The sequence below is a fragment of the Lissotriton helveticus genome, chromosome 1_1 (assembly GCF_964261635.1).
Source record: "Lissotriton helveticus chromosome 1_1, aLisHel1.1, whole genome shotgun sequence".
In the NCBI taxonomy this organism is placed as follows: domain Eukaryota; kingdom Metazoa; phylum Chordata; class Amphibia; order Caudata; family Salamandridae; genus Lissotriton; species Lissotriton helveticus.
The window spans coordinates 926,752,371-926,772,824 of record NC_136057.1 but is presented as its reverse complement, the minus strand read 5'-3'; the positions used below and the strand labels follow the sequence as shown (position 1 = coordinate 926,772,824).

The following is a 20,454-nucleotide window of genomic DNA, read 5'->3' as shown; positions in this document are numbered from 1 at the left end:
CAGCCACCAGCCTTAACAGCCTCAATTGCGCTGCCACAACTGCCCCCCAATAGTAGTAAGGGGGGGGGACTTTTCTCTGCTAATCAAGTCAAGTAACAGCCCAAACCCCACCCAAAGCGGTGAACCTGCCCGTGTAGTACTGACTACTAGGCTCTAACTAAGTTCAAATTGTTATTTCCACTACAGTACCAGATTTGATTACCTCTGCCTCTACTCCACAGACCATAGAAACTATTCGGACAAGAAACTCCGGCCTGGTTCAGCACCAAAATCATTACCGTCCACATAAAACTGCAAAGTGGCAAAAAAACAAAATGCTTAAACCACAAGTGAAAGGGTGCGCAAAACAAGGGTGGACCACCAGGATGGGACAGCAAAAAGAAGAAGTGGCGCCTATAGCAATTATAAATTTGAGCAAAAATAATGAATTTAATAATGTTAACAATAAAGTCTCAAATAGCAGCTGTGACATAAGAGCTTACCTATGCCCAACAAACTAGAAAGGTAAGAAAGTAAACGATCCGTGCGGCAACAGCACAGACCCAAATCCTAACAAACATGGGGAAGCTGGAAAAGGATCACACCCAAACGTCCCGTTGTCCCCTGAAATAATTATCATCACAAAGAAAAGAACTAATTCAACCACGTCTGATCAAGGCCTGTCCCAGCTCAGTGGTCTAGAAAATCGATCTGCCGACCCCCATAAATGCAGTACACTTTAAAGAGGGAAATAGTTTCCCCAACAAGAAGGAAGTAGGATGAGCCATCAACCAGTCGCGCCCAAATTTGTAATCACTGACGGCTCCAGAGCAATGGCGGCAGAAATTATACCGGCAGCCAACCCAATCAATGCCAAATATTGCCTCACCGCTTAGCCTAAAATGTAAGCCAACGAGCCCTAAGACCGGTAAAAAGGCAATCAAGGCAGCAATTTTAACAAGCTCTAACCTAGTGACGTCTAGTCTAAATTACCAGCCAAACATGAATACCTCTTCAGCATTGTCTCCAAAGCACGCTTATTATGAATCCGTCCATAGCAACAACAAGGTTGGAAACTGTGGGGATCAGTCCAACCAACAGCCCAGCAGTACAAAACCCAGCAACAAGAGAAGACATCCTTGTATTGCCTGTAAACAGTATCAGTGTAAATAGTGATCTCACTAAGTTTCAACTCCAGGCATCTACCACCGAGCCCATCAAGCCCACTAAACAATGCTCTCTACCCAACTGGAGCCTAAATCTTTCAAATTCAAGCTTCTTCTCGTATGCAAATGCATCAAGGTAATTAGGATCCCCTCCAATTGAAGCGAAATCTGGGCACCGACACAAAAAATTGAGAATTACCTCACACTGATCAATAACACTTGGATTTCAATGGCAAATGCGGCTCTTATGCATGCCGATAAACTTGATACCCAAATAAATGTACTTCAGACAGTCGCTGGGTTAATCAGAGGCCTGGATTTGAAGTTCGAATGACTAAACTCCCTGATCCATAGAGCCCAGACAAGTGTAGAGCTAAGTACAAAACAGGAGGGATGTAGATGTAGCCCTATACTACAAAACTTGGAAATGTTTGATGAAATAATGATCACCTTTGTCAAGGGACTAGATCGCAAGAGAGAAGTAAATAGATGGCCGCATAAAACAAATCTCACTCCTCAGCAAAATCTAAATTTAAATCCAAACTCAATTCATGCCTCACAACCAAACTTGAAAAAAGAAATCCTTGAGCTCTCCGGGAACATGGGTGAACAAACAAATAGAACTAAGGAAAGAGAAACATTAATAGCTCCCATTACCCTAGAAATAAGGTCTGATGACAACAAGGAGAGGCCGGAGAAACCACAGGAAATCAGTCTGAACGAGGAGAGCGACTCTAAACAAAACTCATGAAATAACACTGATGACGTGCACAAATCAGACCTCACACCTGAAAGAAGTATCCCCTTCCATCAAACCTTTACCACTGAAGCAATTATTTGTCAGAAAACAATAACTGTGTCCAGCATTTATCTAGAAAAAACCAAGAAAAAATTAAAGAAATTAAATAAATCGAACAAGGAGAAACGTAGCAAGGAAGAACCTCTAATGCACTGGCTTCAGACTGAAAAAAGGCAGGCATGGTGGATGTTAATCCACCTCAAAAACTACAGCCAAATGATAGAGCTCCTGGAACACATCCAGATGGCAGAATCCAAAGTGAAATTGCAAGCCCATGTGATCCTGAACTAAACATAGGAAATCTGGCCACAAAGCAGGTCATGAAAGAACTAGAGCCTTGGCAATTAAAGGATGCCAGTGTACAATGCTCACCAGTCGAAGGCATATGGTATAAACTTTATAAACTCTCCGAAATCAATGTTGATGACCACCACCAAATCAGATTCAGGAAGGGGTTGACTTCCAAATTAGAAAGGATTGCCAAAAAGTCAACAGGAAATCCAACAATCTTCCTGTCGTCAGAGATGGAAGCTGACAACATAAATCAAAATAGTAGCTATCAAGGAAATTGTAAATCGAGCGAAATAGATAGACTCGACCTTAAACAAAAAATAGTCGCTAAGAAACCTTTATCTCAAGAAAACCAAGGAGTTCTGTCAATTTCAAACACAAATAGCAGGGAAACAAAATCGATCCAAATGAAAACCAGCAACCTACCACTGCCTCACCACAAGACTAGGAGTGATGTACATCTACAGGCTGTGAGTTCTAGTCAACCTTGGGAAGAATCGGACAACGGGAGGAATCAAACCTCAAATGATAGGAAGGAGTTTGACGCTTTGGGAGCAAGCCCCGTACAAAACATGAAAACCCAGAAAATCTAAAGATAAGGCTATATCCCGAATATATCTTGCAGGGAAGGTGGGACACCCTCAACAGAGGGAACATCTTGAAGCTTTGCTCAAATATCCCGGGTTTAGAAAAGATAAAAACTACAGACATCGACAACATTGCTTTTCTCGCTCCTGAGCTCAGCTAAACAACTGAGACAACAGAGGTTACTTTCTCTAAACTGGCCATGGTAAATGCCCTCTGGGAAAATAAAAATCGATTGGATGACTGGGGGATTCAGATCAGAAACCCGGCACCAATAAAATATCTAGCGATCCTGAAAACAGGAGGCGCGTCTACAGCACTCCAGGCTAAACAAAAACGTATATATCAAGAAAGAGAGAACAGTAAGGACACAATAAAACCCCTAACAGGCTCCATCTTGCATGGCATTAAAGATAGCCCGAGAATACAATTGTGGAGTGAAGGGTTAGTAGAAATTACAATGGATTCAGAAGGGGGCAATCGCCTATGCCTGACTAAGGGAAAGAACAGCAAAGATTGGGGCTTGGCTTCCACGGGCCTTAAATCACCGTCCCTAACACCGCTACATTCCTTCCTAACGAGCACAAGCCTGCTTCCAAGCTAAAAAATCTGTTCTAGGAATATTAGGTGTCTAACGGCCAGCTAAGACAAAAGGAGCACAATGCAACACTTCCCGAGTTATGATATCATGGCTGTACAAGAAACTTGGGCTCTGCACTCAACACCATGGCAGGACTACACAGTCTATGAATCACACACCACAGCCTCACTGGTGGGTGGCCACGCCTCAGTGGGGTTGGCAATTTACGATAAAAACAACCTCGCAGCTCAGGTAACCCTTCTAAGTGAGGGAAGTGGGGATTATATTTTTGTCAAAGCAAAGTGGCTAAAACCAGACATGTCAACTCGGGCTGAACAATCCATGACCCTAGTTTGCATTTATCTCCATCCATCTAAATCCAAATGAGAAGAAACTCTAAGTAGAATGTTACCAACAATAAGTGACCTCCATTCCCAGTGTCCAGGAGATCTATGGATAATAATGGGTGATTTTAATGCCAACCTAATGACTTCAGACCTACACTCACCTCTGGTAGCCCTGGATGACTCCACCTGGTCCATTCCAGAAATAAGCTGTCAGTACCAACGAAAAGACAACCATTGTCTCAAATTGTCAGCTTTTTTAATCATCTGGGCCTCTGAATCCTAAACGGTAGATCAGCCACTAATTCGCCAGCAGATAATACCCATTCCTCAAAGTTTAGATTGGCCACAGTGGACTACATCTGGATCTCGATTGCCCATTTTCAGGCATCTGAAGACTATGCGGTAACACCAACTGTGGAAAGCGATCACACAGTCATCGCTTGTGATATTAAACCCCCGCAATGCCACCGGCCAAGAATCAAATTGATCAGTGAGGTGGAAAAACTGGAACCAATAAACAAAATAAGGGGGGCGATAAAACATCAAGAAAAAAATCATTCAGAAGGGGAATCTCTCTTGAATAAAGTAACTCAGGTTAATGGCGACTTGTCCATATTATCATGGGAACTCCTATTAGAAGTAACTAGAGAAAAATTAACTACTGTGACAAAGCAAATACCAAACCAATTTCCTCCAAAAAATGATCACCTCACGAAACAAAAACAACTAATAGTGACAATAAAACACAAATTAAATAATATCATGAGCACATCCACCAAGAATATCCCTTAAAGGCAAAGCTTACAGCTATCCGCTGGGAATATAGGAAAGTAAGATTCTCCTGCATGAGAATGATTGAAGAAGACCATTGGGTTAAAGCACATGAAATAATAAAATCACGAGGCCAATAGCGATTTTGGAATTAGATGAATAGGTGCTTCAGATCCAGCCACTGACCTACAACTACAAATATCTAGCCTACAACATGGGAAAACCACATAGAAGACCTCTATGTGTAGACATCCAGTAATAATAACACCATCTCTATCATGAGGAATCCTAACAACATGCATAGGATCACAGAGTCACAAAATCTCCCCCATGACCGAAAAGCAATAACTCCCAACGGAGTTATGTACCTCATTAAAAAATGTGTTCTGTATGGGCGCCTGGCCGAAATGGCATCCCACCCATGGTGTACAAAGGGATGGCACGGAAATGGGCAATAATTATTGCGCCTTTATTCTGGGAGTATAGGCTGGGAAGAAGCATCCCTGAGTCATGGCAGGGATCCCTTCTTGTCTCAATACACAATTCTCCTAGATGTAGATGAGCAGTGCTATGCCAGAATACTGCACAAGAACTAACTGCTTGGTCAGAAGCGCATAAATTGATCCCTCACACGCAAACAGGGTTCCAAAAGGGATAGCATATCAAAGACAACCTTATCTGCATGTTCCACCTTATTAAGACAACACTTGTAAAAACAGGTAGAGCTTTGTACTGTGCATACATTGATTTTCAAAGTTATTTCAACAGTGTGTCTCGCCCGAGGTTGTGGACGAAATTAAAGAACGGGCATTGACAAAACTCTCTTAAAAGCATTGGTTGCTCTATACTCATAAACTTGGGTCAAGATTAGAGTTAGTACAACCTGGTCTACCACCCAAAATATACAAACCAATAAAGGTTTGAAGCAAGGATGCTTACTGGCCCCAATGCTCTTTAATCTGTACCTGGCCGACTTACCTGATTGTCTGGCTGAAGCTCGAGCTTTCCCTGACAAATTAGCCAGAACCAAAATCCAATCACTCCAATATGCGGATCACACAATCTTGCTCGACCAAACTTCGATCGGACTACAGCGGCTGCTAACCGCATTGTCTTTATTTTGCCAAGAAAACAACCTAAAATTAAATACGACAACAACAAAGGCCATGACAATTTCCCGACAAATTAAAAGGAAAGGTGTATGGCACATTGATGGTAAACCTATCAAGATCGTCACCAAGTATTTAGGAGTTTGGATCGATCACAATGGACGGCCTACTGCTCACATCTCTGTGATGCAAGGAACAGCTCAATCTTTAGAGTATGCCTTTTGTAGAGCAAGGATAGCCATAAGCTCACCAGATCTAACCCCCTTGATCCGAGTAATGGGGGCAACAATTCTACTGTCAGTAGCCCATGGGGCAATAGCCTTCAAAGACAAATTGACTACATGGTTGAACAAGACCACAAGGCAACTGGCCAATTCCGAATCCCCTGATAATGCAGGGGTTCCAGGGCCCATACAACCACCCACACCAATTTCAAATGTATGGCTGGCAACCATACATTTGAAGTTGATCCTGCTTGCAAAGAACAGTAGAATGAGCTCAAGACATAAGAACAAACTGAATTGGAGATCATTGAGTCAAGTGCCAAGTATGTTGTTTGAACCAGTAAATAAAGCTTATTTGTGAGCCTCATTACACCCCATTAGTACTCCTCACTATGCCAGTTGCTAAGGTACAGTATAGGCTTGATATTGGACAAGGGTTTTAGGGTAGCACACCCTTATCTATAGTTGTATATTGCAAAGCTAAACAGTTACAAACATTAATGCTTCTTAAATATCGTTTGGTAAGGAAAAAGATATGTTGTAAATTATTTTTTGTAGCCTTGAGTAAATTATATGTTGACAAAACAAATGTCAGCTGTTATATGAAATATTAAATTGTAAGAAAGTGGTTATTAATTGTCAGAGTAAAAGAGAATTTCAATCATTTGAACTTGGTAGCTGTGGCACTGAGCATACAGGTTTAACTTGGGAAATATGTAAAGTATTTAGCAAGCAACAAAGCAGTAACAAATGGAAATCGGAATCTCAAGTGGTGCAAGTTTTTGGGCTGTCTCGCATGAAGTCTTTTCGAAGTTGGTTAGCTATTGGATGATGTCCCACTGATGCTGCTTATTTTTACAGGAAAAGTTCAGACCGGAATAAATTGAAACTTTGCGTAGGCCAAAGTTCTCTCGTCAGGCAAATATTGAGCCCCTTTTCCTGGTTAAGATCTGTACCTTCGGATGTACGCTTTTTTATGATGCTCAAAATCATCCAGCGTGGAAGGCCTGAAGCTGTATTAAGTGAAATACACTTGAAATCGGACATATTGAGGCAAGATGGCGATCATGTGAGAAGGCAGAGCACTTTGCTCCCTCAAAGCGAGTTTTGTCTGACAGCAGTTGCAAAGAGGCGGTGCCTTGAACCAGGCATGAGCAGCGGCTGCTGTAGCTGTAGCCGTGTGGAGACGCATCTCTGGAGTGGCCTCAGCAGCCGCTCTCAGCCTCACTATACCCGGCTTCCCATGAACATGCCGCCGAAGCATCAGTGGACGCGGGAGCGAGCTGGGAGATCAGTGGCTGCATGAGTGTCTGAATTTCCTTGATCAAAAGTGGAAGGAAGGGGTGGCAGCACTAGAGTATGGAAGCGGCTGCTGCCGAAATGTGGTGAGCCCGGGCAGTCAGGTAAAGATTCCATAATGGCTAAAGATGCAGTGGCTTCGGTCTCTGGGTCACAGGCCTCCATAGCGGACATCTTCATGGCAGCGGGGGGGGGGCAAGGTAGACCTCTGCAGTACAGGAGTCTCAGAGGGGCAAAGAAGTGACCAATTCTTGAACAAGGCTGGTCATCGGGGCAGGCGATGACCATGCCCTTTGCTGTTTACAGGGGGGGGGACTCTGACTACTTTGTGTAGACTAAGTCGCCCAGGCTCGATCTCTCTAGTGGATTCACCATATGCCCAGAGAGCCTACTGCCTCATCCGCTCAGCCGCTTTCTTCTGGATCCCATGGCCTAGGTCAGTGAAGTCTCTCAGCATGTAATGGGGGGTGGCAATGATAACGTTGGAACAGACTAAGGAGACGGTCTCCTTAAAGGGGGGTGGGGTCTATCCTTCTGATATACCCCCCTCCTCCAATATGCTGGTTAATGTAAACATGTTTGAGACTGTTCCCTGTAGCAGCAGCGGGCCCTTCACAACATCCATAATCTCTATAACCTCAGTGGCAGAAGCTGTTTAAAGCACCCACGTTTGAGCTACTCGAAGTTGGCAGGAGCTGCAAAAATTATGAGGGTAGCAAAGATCCCCTGGGCGTGTCAAAATGTTTGGCAAGGGCATGGCAGGAACAGCGGACAGCGTTGGCAAATATAAGACACTAGATGAACCTCCAGAGCAGGCCATCAGGTTTCTTCTTGTCCTGAAGAAGTGAACTCGGCATCACCAATGAGTGACTCATCGGAAGAGCTGAGCGCAGCTGCAGCATCTAAGTATGTAAAGCTGCACATGAGTTCTAAAACCCATCGGACAGATGGAGGAGAGGAAATGGGGAGTTCTAATGACCCTGTACTAAGATGTGATTTCTCAGCGGCTCACCAATTGTATGATGACCTGCCTAATTTGCAACAGAGCCCCACATTGTCTGCAAACCTGTTGGGCCCAGCAGGAGAGCCGACAATTGAGCTCATATATTGGTCTTTCAGACAACACCAGGAAGAAATTTGCTGTTATGGGCATAAAGCAGGGATCACAACAAAGAAGCTTCAGGAAGCAATGAGAAACATTTCTTAAGTATGCTTTGAGATTGAAAAAAGGATCTTGGCAGTGGAGACTTGTCCCTCAATATGAGAGGCAGTCTTGACGGGTCTCAAGGGTCAGTTAGAGGCCCAAGAATTACAAATGTCCTAGCTATCGTAACAAAAAGTTTCAATTCTATTAAGGAGATGGAGGTGAGGATTATGCTTTGTTTCCCTCGGTTTTATTAACAGGAGCAATCAGTTAAACTTTAACAGACTTCATTTTCCATAAACCCAAGGGAAGAAGTCAGAGTTCAACAAGAATAAACATCCAATCAGAAGCTGCCAGGACCCCTGTGAAGACCTACGATGGTGTTGCTGCCTCCTCTTCCTGCGACTGCAGACTGAGATTAACCTCCTTAATCCTGTTTTGACTCCTCGGAACAAAAAATTGAACAAGTGTATATGAAACTTGAAGACTGAAAACCTGACCAACACAAATCAACAAGCGTGCACAAGACACTTTAATAATTCACCACAAACATGTGAAACAGAATTTTCATACTCCCCCCACCCCCCTAAAGAGAGCACATCCCACTCGAGGGAGGGAAGCCATGCTGGTGGGTTAATCCTTGCCTCCGTGTCCTTAATAGATTTTAAACTTTCTGTTACGATAGCTAGGACATTTCTCTTTCTATGTCAGGACTGGAGGCAAAGTTTAAAGCCTATCTACAACCAGTGAAGCAACAGTGAGGACTGGTTTAAAGTAGAACTTTTAAAGGTGGAATCGGGCGACCAGTCCATGCCATTGAGAATATCCTCTAGGCGAGCCCCAAGGGAGAACAAATTGGAAGCCATCGCCTCTCTGGCAGAGTGTGTCCAAAACATACTGGTGTAAATGCTGGCTTCCTGCATGGCCCATCAGACCCATCTGGCATTATAGAAGAGACCCCTCCGAATGCTTTGCGTGGCGGTATTAACAGTTGTCGTTTTCCATGGGGGCGGATGTCTGCTGTCATGGCATGGTAGGCCTTTATACATTTCACCACACATAATTTTAGGGAATCTGGAGCAGGGTAAATAACCAAGCGAGAGTTACATTTTTTACATCTTGAAATATAGAAAGAGACCCCTAATGGGGTAAATACTTTAACAGTTATGTCCGAAGCTCTGACATCCGAGACGGGTCTGCAAGATAGTAAGCAGTAAGCAGAGTGGCTAATTTAGCCGAAATTTCCTACCGCAATAGGTATCTGTTTTACGACCAAGACCGGAACAGAGTACCTGGGCTACGGAGGGAGGAAAAGGTGAATTCCTCTCCAGAGCTTAGGGGGTGTTCGACCACCTGCGAATAGTTGGCCACAATTGCTAATCTGAAAGTGTTTATGGTTCTACAGGTCATGCCCTCTGAAGCCAAGGAGACGACAACATTTTTTAATGTGGACAACTTTTACTTCCATGGAATCCAGACACTGCATATGACACCAGCCTATTCATCTAGTCCATGCTGATATACACAGTTTGACCATGCTCTCTGCCAATGCCTTGGAGAGGAGGGAGGCAACGTGTCTCAATAGGCCTTTGACTTTCCAGCATTCCCTGTAATCTTCCATGCCATAAGAGACGGAGACCCGGCCAGGACTAGAGGATCGGGATTCTCATCTGGATCTCTAAGGAGACCTGGAAATATGGGTAGAGGTATTGGAGAATCCTAAGAAAGTTCCTGGAGAATCAGATACCACGCCCTAATCTGGGCTGAGAGGCATATGGTCATCACTAATGCAGTGAATCCATAACCTTGTTTCGGTTGCCAATCCTGGAGAAAAAGCATCCGTGGCCGCTACCTCTGGGTCCGGGTGGCACCTGAAGTATCTTGGGCGCTGGTTGTCCAGGCGGGTCACAAAGAGATCCACAGAGAACGGGCCCCACCGAACGCTTAGAGCTTGGAAAATTGGCAGATGTAGTTGCCAGAGGCTCACGTTTCGGAGATGACAGGAATGGCAGTTGGCTACTTGGTTGGCGCCCCCCAGGAGATGCTCTACTGTCAACAAGACATGCAGTGAGATTCTTGGAGCGAGTTCCCTACCCCCAGGTGACTTGTGTATCCTACTGCCGCCACTTTTTCCATCTTAAGGAGTACGCAGCGCTGCGCTTGGTCTTTGGTCCAGCAGCGAACCGCAAAAGGATCCTCTAAGAGTTCCAGGCAGTTGGTATGCATGGATTTTTCCTGTGCGGACCACCTTCTGCTGATGGAGAATTCCCCAAAACTTGCTCCCCAGCCCGTGCCACTGTAGTCGGACTGAAGAGAGCTGAAGATTGCTTGGCAATTCCAGGCCTCCATGTGATCCAGCCACCACTGGATCCCCTCCGGGGCGTCCTCAGATAAGGGGATCATGATGGATAATGAAGAGGGACAAGGAAAGTGTAACCGGCATTAACAGCGCTCATCAAATTATCCAGAAGGTGAGCGTGTGTAAAGTCATTTGTAATATTCACGCGTTCGGCAGAGTGAAACCGAATTTGGCAACACGCTGTTCCTTTTGTCCGAACAGATGAGAAAAGCGGGCAAGGCATAAGCGTTGAAGTGTTCCGCTTTATAAACATACGGGAAGTTGTGTGACCAAAGATTAATCTAACACTCGGCTCTCCCAAGTAAGTCTAAAGCAAAACAGCCTTTTTATATAAAGAAATACGACAATGAATTACCTCCCTAAACACATTCATTGTACTAACAGGTAAAGCCACTTCTCACCGGAGCGTGTTTCCAACGATTCGCGACCATGAAAAAAGAGGACTTCCCCAAAAATAAACGTATCTTCAGAGTTGTGGAAACAATAGATAGATATTTTACTCAGTCAATCGTGCATGCTTTGTTTCATCAGAGGTGCAGAGAAATAGAGAGACGGGCGTTTCCAATAAAAGGATTTATTGAACAGTCTTCTTTCTCATGCAAGTAAAGTGAACTGCTACAATCGTAAGACAGGCTATAAAATATAATGCATACCCATCTAGCCACTGGCATACCCACTTTCACACCCCTCCAGTCACTGACACACCCAGTCACACTGTAGCGCGACTTATACTTTCTCAAGTAAAACTGTGCATTTGTTGGACAACATAACCATCAGAACTGTGCAAGACTAATTCCCTGCTCACTTTCCGGATATGTTGGCCGATGTCCTGCTAGCTCACAGTACACCATATGTGCCCCATGCATATCGATGTGCAACCTCAGAACATGGCAACCCTGACTGCCAAGGAAATCGTGGTAACAGATAGAACACTTTCGCTTAGTTACTTATGCATACCCAAAGAGATACACAAAAAATACACTGTAAAGCATTTCAATATTTATTGAAGCATTGTGATTCTTCAGTAAAATACCTGTGCTGCAGTAAGCAACAAAAGGACACAGTATAATGTGATTAGCATTACAAGAATGGTGAAAAAAATAAACAGTTCAACAATTTTGTTTACTTCAGAGAATATATACTTGCATACAAGTACTCTGATACAGTGTACTCTTACCTTTGCGCATCCTAACCTATCATGTCTAGGGTGAGTGAATTTGCCAAATCCCAGTAGGGTGATCGAACTCCCTGTTACCTGTGGGTTAGTTTCATGAAGCTGCCTGTCTTGGTGTAGAGCTGGACAGCATCACTCGCATGAGGTAAACAGGAATCAGCTGAACTGGAATACCGGCATGGATTAACCTCTCAGTGGCAGTGAAATGCTCCTCTGTCTAAACAAATGCTTGATGTCAGATATATAATAACCTCCTCCATATAACCAGGCCGGAGGCCCAGGCAGGCCGCTACTGTTTATTCTATTGTGATAGTTCTCTCAACGAGCGGGCTAAACAAATAACAACAGCTTGATAAACGTATTCCTTGTACGGAATGTTCAAGGTGTTCTGATAGAGTGCCTACGAAGTGGTAGTGCAAGCAGAACTGAGTTCAAAGAATATTATCCTGTACGTGCTCGCAAATTAATATGTGTCCAATGTCATTGTGGTTATAGAGAGAAGGCAACTTAAGAACGTGAGCATGCAAAAATGGCTTATGATAACTGGGCCTAGTCTACCCACCTGACAACATACCCACAAAATCACTTGCACACTTGCACAGACCCACACAATCAATCACAGACACATGCAACCACTCACACACCGACTTACAGAGCCTGCAGACACTTACATACCCACTCATACCCACACAGCCACTCATACCCACACAGCTATTCACACTCCCACACAGCCACTCACACACCCTCACAGCCGTACCCACTCACCTACACACCCATTCACACACACATATAGCCGCTCACACTGTCACACAGTCAATCACACACCAGCAGTGTTACACTACTAGAAATTGGAAAGCATATGTTTGTATTAAATGTGTTGTTGTTTTAGTATTGAATGTGTGCATATAAGCGGTAGACCCCATATTTGTCCAAGGATTCGCAACGGATTCGCAGATCCATAAAATGAATTTAAGAAAAGAAAGACTTGGTGCATTGCATTTATAGAAAGACTACACGTGTTATGTTACCTTAATTTTTAACATTTTCTGTTAAAAAATATATATTATTATTGAATGTGTGAATAACATGCATTTATAAACTTGTAAAATGTATGTTCGTTAATTGAACTGCTGGTTCATATGGTAGTGCAGTTCATATTTAAAAAACTGGTGAAATTCCCTTAAAACAAAAGGTTACAGGAACATAATAGTTAGGAAACAGCACTAAAAAACTCACTGAATAAAATAAAGGTTACAGGGTCGTTTAGTTAGGTTAAAATTTGGGCACAAAACCATAGAAATACAGCAGGTATAAATAGCTAAACTAACCATGACTTATGCCCCTTCAATCTACTGCTTATGACCTCAGATATTACATCACTCATGACTAGGCCTCCCGGTTTTCTGTTTTTTTTTTTTACATTTCCGTCTGTATTTATCCATATTTATTTTTGTTAATTTTATCTGTATTTATCCATATTTATTTTGGGTTTGGTTGAATAATTAAGCAGACATTTGTATATTTTCACATTTATTTAACCAATAAATATGCACTTATGCTTGAATCCCTTTCAGGTTTCAATGCTGTGAACACCCGCAGAAGATAAATCAATGCACTTTTATGAAAATATGCATATTTCAGAATCAACCTTGTACATATCTACTGGTGTTAAAGCCTCTTTATTAAAACTCCTTTCTTGTTTAATCCCCTTACCTATCAACTCACACAGCTATTGGCCAGGTAGTCATGGCAGACAGTATTTAGAATTACTCATAAAGCAACCCAATTTCGTTTTTATCCACATTTAAAAATAAATACAGGCAAATTATTGTTTAATTAATATTTTCTGTCTGTATTTATCTGTAAAAATAAGTAAAAACGGAAAACAGGGAGCCTTACTCATGACCTGGACAGTCACATCACTGATAACATCTCAAATAACATCACTGATGAAATCATCGTGTGAGTGTAAGTGTTTTGTAAAAAGTTTCTCAGTGGTAAAGGTACATGCTTAGCTACTGCATAACTTGGATTACTATTCTCTCTGAGTAATAATGAGTAATACTATTCCTAACGTGATCAGATGTCTAATCCCGTTTTTAAACTGGATATACTATTTATCGGTAAACACGCCTTTACACTGACACATGTCCCATGCTGATGTATATGTATGATAGTGCTTTGCGACAATCTAAGCTGTTGATTGAAACTTCACTCCAGAGTGATGACTGAATATACTTCTGTCTTATGACGTACTGACCTGTTTCCTTAGAGCAATGCCTTTTGTGATTAATGAATGTAGTAGGAGATTGCAATAAATTCATCTGATCACTTAGACCTTTCTCTAGGGTGATGGCTTGGTGTAGTAAACATTTACACCAGACTCACCTTTCTGCTTATACATTTGTTCAGGATAAAGAATCATTTTACTAGTGGTTTGTCACACAGTGGCCTCTCTGCTAACAACCCCTATTGGTTGTATGTTGTAGTAGTTTCTGAAAATATGACACTTGCACTAAAACCTGTTTCCAGGTTCACAAATGTTGTTGTTTTGGTTTGCAGTAGACTAGCCCAATCAGAACGATATTTTACTTTGGTCATTAGTGTTTACAGTAGTGGTGTAGAAGACATATCTTCTGAGAACTGTCTTTTACTTGATAAGGCAGTGTAGTAGTTAAGGTTACAGTGGCCTCTGTGCTGGATGTCTCTAATCTGTGTGTTCTTCTTACTTTTAAAAAATATAACTGATATTTTATGAAGTATTTTAGAATTTACTTTGCTGGATGATGTCATCTGTGATTTCATTTGAGATGTCATCAATGATGACATCATTGATATCACTGACCATGTTATGAGCAATGTGAGGTCATAAGCAGTGCATTGAGGGGGCGTAAGTTATAGTGGGCTTAGGTAAGTAGAACTGCTGGATTTCAATGGATTTTTGCATGTAGAATCTGAACCAGACTCCAATATCACTAACGGGTTGAGGTCATATCCAATGTTTCTTTTTATTATACCCTTCTGGGACAAATAAAGTTGTGATTCAGTCCACCAAGAGGTATTTTTAGCCGTGTCACTTTCCCTCACTATACACTCTGCTGACACTCACATATACCAAATAGCTCACATTTGATATGAAGATGTACTTGGTAATGAAGCATGCCACCTAAGGGAGAGTTAGGGTTCTTGTTCTAAAAACACAAGGTTTTCTAATTGAGAGACCTGTAATTGTAGATCTCTTCTAAATGTTGGTTTGCTTTCAGTAGACCCTATGCAGTCATTTGGTGTAATTTATAACGTGTTGGGAGTGATGCATTATGGGCCTTTAAATACTCCCGCTATGTGATGGTAAGATTTCAGTGTTTCCTGCTCAAGAATATGTGACAAGCTTTTTAAAAGGTATCTTTATGCATGTTTCAGGGCAAGAGTGAATATGAAAGGAACTTCAAATGGAAAACTCCTGGATTACAGTATGGCGAACTATCCCCAGAGCAAAAGCAAGCATGGGCTGGACTGCGATCTGATCAACTAGGTAATCAATCTATGTATACATATATCTTGTTCTCCCATCAATTTCATGTGTCCTCAGTATTGAAGAATTTACAAGATTCTTTTATTTATAAGATCCATTTCTTGAGTGAACTGAAATGAGTCTAGAAAGTGCCTAGCTTCCTAATACATGTATGTATTAGTGCATGAGCATGTGCTGTTCTCACTGTCATACATTCCTCTAATGCCTGAAAACAGCTAACTAGTGGTCTAAGGAACTTGGATGTTCCTTTGTTATTGCCTGTCATCTTCAGGCACATTGGCTATGTAATATAGAGAACATGAAAACTAAATGTAGATGGGCAGCTTTAAAAAAAATTATTAGATCTGAATTAGAATATGGCAGGCAATTTCCGATCTGCCAGTGTGGCAGTTCTACCCAAGCCATGGGAGCTGTTGAAAATCTGCATTATATAGTGTTATTTCAGGTCGGCAGAGGTTTCTCCACCAAAGTGACTGTATTTGCCCTAATAAAGCCGATGTGGGAGAGAATTTTCAGCCCGAAAAAATCCACATATGTACCTTAATAAATATAGGCACTGAAAATGTGATCCAAAAATAAAGGTACATTATGGTTGCCCGCATGTCTGATCTCTCAAACATTGTTTTTTCTAGAATGTTAAGAATAGCATACTTAACCTTTTCATGAAAGCCTGCCACCTTATCCATGGTAATCTTTCAAGGAGTTAACTTGACCTGACACAGTGGTCGACCAGTTATCTTATGTTGGGTGACTTATGCACCATAATGTCTGGCATTGTTAGGTCTGATCCCTGGCCAAGCAACTGGCAGAGTCAGGCGGCTCCACCATCACCATGTCCATCACTTAGGGTATAATAGAGTGGTTAGATTGCTCAAACGTTTCAAGGAGAATTTTCTTAATTCCTCTCACCACTATTTTCTAGATCAGAATATGTTTATTATATCTAAAACACTTAATTAAAGGCCCCATAGATCTAAAACGCTTAATTAAAGGGACCATTCAGCGAATGGCATCACAGTGGTTCTTAAATCCCAACCAGACATTATCATATAAAGGGTCATACTTGAATTCTTATTGTTGGTTATGCAGGAATGGTTAAACAAAAATGTTTTTTTCTTTTCATTAAAGGGCCCATTTAAATACTAATAGCATCATCAAATGGATGCGTACAAGATTCATTGAGACCAGATTGGTCATTTGGACCCAAGATACCCTGGCACATGCTTGCATTGTTTTTGCTCCTGAATTAGTGGTTAAATAGAATTGTGGAGCGTAACACTCATAACCAGTATTAATACCCTTTCCTATGCAAGTGTTATGTCTTGCATATAAGAGCTCTTTAGCTGGCACACCAGGGGCCAGATGTAGGTAAATACCATTTAATGATTCTAAAATACCGAATTTTACCAATTCGGTATTTTAGAATGGGTAAAATGGTATGTAGGTATTAATTTGGTAATTTTTACCGAATCTCCAGGCCCATAGGAATGAATGGGGAATACCATTGACACCCTGTTGCACCCCTGAATAGTGCATGGGTGCACATATGGCACACATACATGCCCTAAGGGCATGTATGTCTGCCACATGGCACTGTTAAAAAAGCACAAAATTGCTTTTTTAACGGTTTTCGTTATTTACCACCAACTTTTAGTTGGTGGTAAATAACGAATCCTTACAGGTGAAAAGCACTCACATGAGTGCTTGCTACATTTCAGATTCGATAATTTACTGAATCGGTATTTAAGAATTTGGTAATTTACCGAATTCTTAAATACCGATTCGGTAAATTACCCAATCTGGGGCCAGATGTAGGTAAATCTCATTTACCGATTCTTAAATACCGAATTATACCGATTCGGTATTCATGAATCGGTAAATGAGATGTAGATAAAAAATCGCTATTTTTTACTGAATCGGTAAAATTCGGTATCGGACTTTCGGAATTTACCGACTCGGTATTTACCGAATCGGTATTTCCCATTCATTCCTATGGGCCTTTTGGCCTATAGGAATGAATGGGAAATACCGATTCGGTAAATACCGAATCGGTAAATACCGAATCGGTAAATTCCGAATCGGAAAGCAAGCAAAAGTGAAACTTAAGAAAACAGCCAATCAGGTGCTACCACCCTCCCCCTCCCTACCAGGAAGTGGCAACCCAGGCAGCTGCAACTAATTAGAAGGTTCTGGAGAGGCAGTCAGAGCTGAGCAGAGGCACAGAGCAGCAGGGAGAGTTTTTCTGAAACTTTACCAACTGAAAAATGGCAAGCAGCAGTGAAAGCCAGAAGGCAGAAAGAAAGAGGAAAATAAAGTTCAGCAGCATGGAGCTGCAGGTACTAGTGGAGGAGGTAGTGAGGGTGCACAACAAACGTTTTGGCAGGCACACCCTCACTGTTCCCGAGTCTGCCAAAAGGAAAATCTGGCAGGCAATTGTTGAAAAAGTGAATGCTGTGGGAGTCACAACCAGGAATACTGAGGATCTCAAAAAAAGATTCTATGACCTAAGGAGCCTCACCAAGAAAAAAATGGCTGAAATCCACAAGCAGGCAGGCCTAACCGGTGGAGGCAAGAACACAGCGCCCCCCCTGACTGACCTGGAGGAGTTGGAGGCCTCAACCATTGAGGCAGACAGCGTCTGCGGACTGGGGGATGTGGACAGCTCAGCCAGAGCTGCAACAAAAAAAGGTAAGACGCATGCGCTGCATTACACCCCATACCAACCTGCTTCCCTTTACTCTTTGTGGACAAGCAAACCCCAGTCCAGTACGGCTATCACTATACAGGAGCAATGCATTATGGGAAATGTAGTCAGCAAATGTAAGACCATGTGTAACAGCGCAGACATCAGCAAGTTAGTGAAATGAATGCAGATAAATGAAAGTGAAATGTGTAAAGCATTTATTGTAGTGACTGTGACACAGTAGCACTCCGTTGATATACGCTTATTTATACCTAGGGGCCAAATCAGGCAGTCGACCCACTAACACAGTAGGGACTGCACCAGCGAGGGAGGACAGTGAGGAAGCAGGTCCAAGCCAAGTGCAAGCCTCGCAGGAGGAAGGTGACACGACTGGCATCTCCCATGAAGATGACACTGTACAGACCCCAGAGTTGCTGCACTCCCCACAGCTGTCCCAATCCCCTCCCTTGGTATTCTCACCAGAAACTTCACCATCACTGCTCCAGTCCACTCCTGCAACCCCACCAGCCAGGAGGCGTGTCGTGGCCCCACTACCAATAATGGAGGCAGCAGAGGGTGAGGGTGAGGCACAAGTCACCGTAGATGTGAGTTCAGCAGCACTGCAGTCCACCAATGAGACAGTCACTGCTCGCAGAAGACAACGCAGACCCAGCAGTGCAGGTGGACGTGGTGAGGGCACTGTGTTCCGTGAGCTGGAGAGGAGCATGGTGCGCATTCAAAGGATGCAGGGCAAATCCATCCAAGCCTGCCAACGCCAACTCATAGCCCTGAATGTGCAAATAGGAGACATGGGGAAGGGCATGAGAGACATTGTGGAGGCGAATAAAGAGGTTGCCAAAACAAATACGGACATTGCAACAGGGATGCAGCAGATGAGCAACTCAATTACGCAGCTATGCTCCAAACTTGACAGTCTGTCACACACAAGGCGCAGGGAAGGCCCGTGCCCACAATACGGCTATCAATCGCTTGACCACAGCCACATCCCTGCTATGCAGGGGGGGCATACATATGCAGGAGGCTTTGACACAGAATACAGCTGAGGTCACCAGGGGCTTGGCCAGAATTACGAGTACACAGAGGCAATGCTGATTTCCCACACAGCACAGAATCCTGTCCTGGATGTGGCAGAGGCTGATGACACTAGTAGCCGGAGCAGCATAGCAAGCGCTGTTGTGGAGACACGGAGGAGTAGCAGGCGCCGAAAATCGGAAACGGCCGAAAATCGGTATTTTCGGCCGTTACCGACCGGTAAAGGGCTACCTACATCTGGCCCCTAAAATGTAGCCACCTACATCCCAAATGCCTAATACCAGTCGGTAACGGCCGAAATCCGGTAATTTCGTCCGTTAACGACCGGTATTAGGGTTCCTACATCTGGCCCGTAATCTTTTATATGAAATGAAACTAATATACAATAGCATGCATTTACAACCACAATATATTTTGCCTTGAAGACTGTCTCTATTCTAAAACCCAGCGTTGATAAAGACATACTTATCTGGATTTTTGAGGTAGTGTTGTCTAAACAGTACACTACAGTACACCTTACATGATGTTCACTTATAATAGCTTCTCTCTTCTCTCTGCCTACCTGAACTTAAAAGTTTTTGCCCTTGACACCATCACACCATTTTCAGGAATGGTGAGAAATTGTTTTTTTTAAGAGCCGGAAGTGGTCCTATGGGCCACTCTTAAATAATGAACAGAAAACTTTCTTTCTTTTTATAAACGCAACCTGTTTTCCTTTATGGAAAAAATGGCTGTATTTAAAAAAAAATTGATTGCTTTTTTGAAAAGCAATCACGGACATGGTGGTTCGCTGACCCTAGAAGGCACCATCGCTGTGATTTTAGCGATTCCTAGTGAGTCACAAATTGTGACGTACCTCATTAATATTAATGAGGTAGGTAGATTTACGACCCCCTATGAATTGCTAAATGAAACTCCTGGGGTTTCAATACATTAGTAATAGCGATTAACTAATTGCGATTTGCAGAAAATCGATATTAGGTGATTGCTATTCCTAATGTTGGTACATGTGGAATTTCAAAGATAACACATAGTTTTGTCCATGATGTATGTTTTCACTGAGAATCAGATCAAGGAGGAGATGTAGCTCTGATGGATTCATGGAGCTTCAGCTTCTGGTGGAATGAAAAGGTTTTGAAAGTTTTTATAACACTCTGAGGTGGATTCAGCTGATTCACACCAAGTGAGTGAGTGGCCACCGTCTAACTCATATTCACATAGCCTTACCTCACAGGCCTTATGGAGAATAATGGGGACTATTATGAGGAGGAGGATGTCTCATACATCCGGTGGATGCCTCCATAATTAAAGCGGTCTTGGATACAATACACCCCCTTAAGAAGAAACTCATGGACATGG

The 20,454-nt window shown here is 42.7% G+C and overlaps 1 protein-coding gene across 10 annotated transcripts in view; it reads left to right on the top strand.

Moving 5' to 3' along the window:
- The window catches only part of SAXO6 (stabilizer of axonemal microtubules 6), a 541,049-nt gene that overhangs the window by 58,406 nt on the left and 462,189 nt on the right, over window positions 1–20,454 (top strand). For all 10 annotated transcript variants that reach the window (XM_078676490.1, XM_078676481.1, XM_078676550.1 and 7 more), the window contains one exon: window positions 15,248–15,359. In XM_078676490.1, coding sequence (XP_078532616.1) covers window positions 15,248–15,359 — 112 coding nt within the window. The remainder of the gene's footprint in view (window positions 1–15,247; window positions 15,360–20,454) is intronic.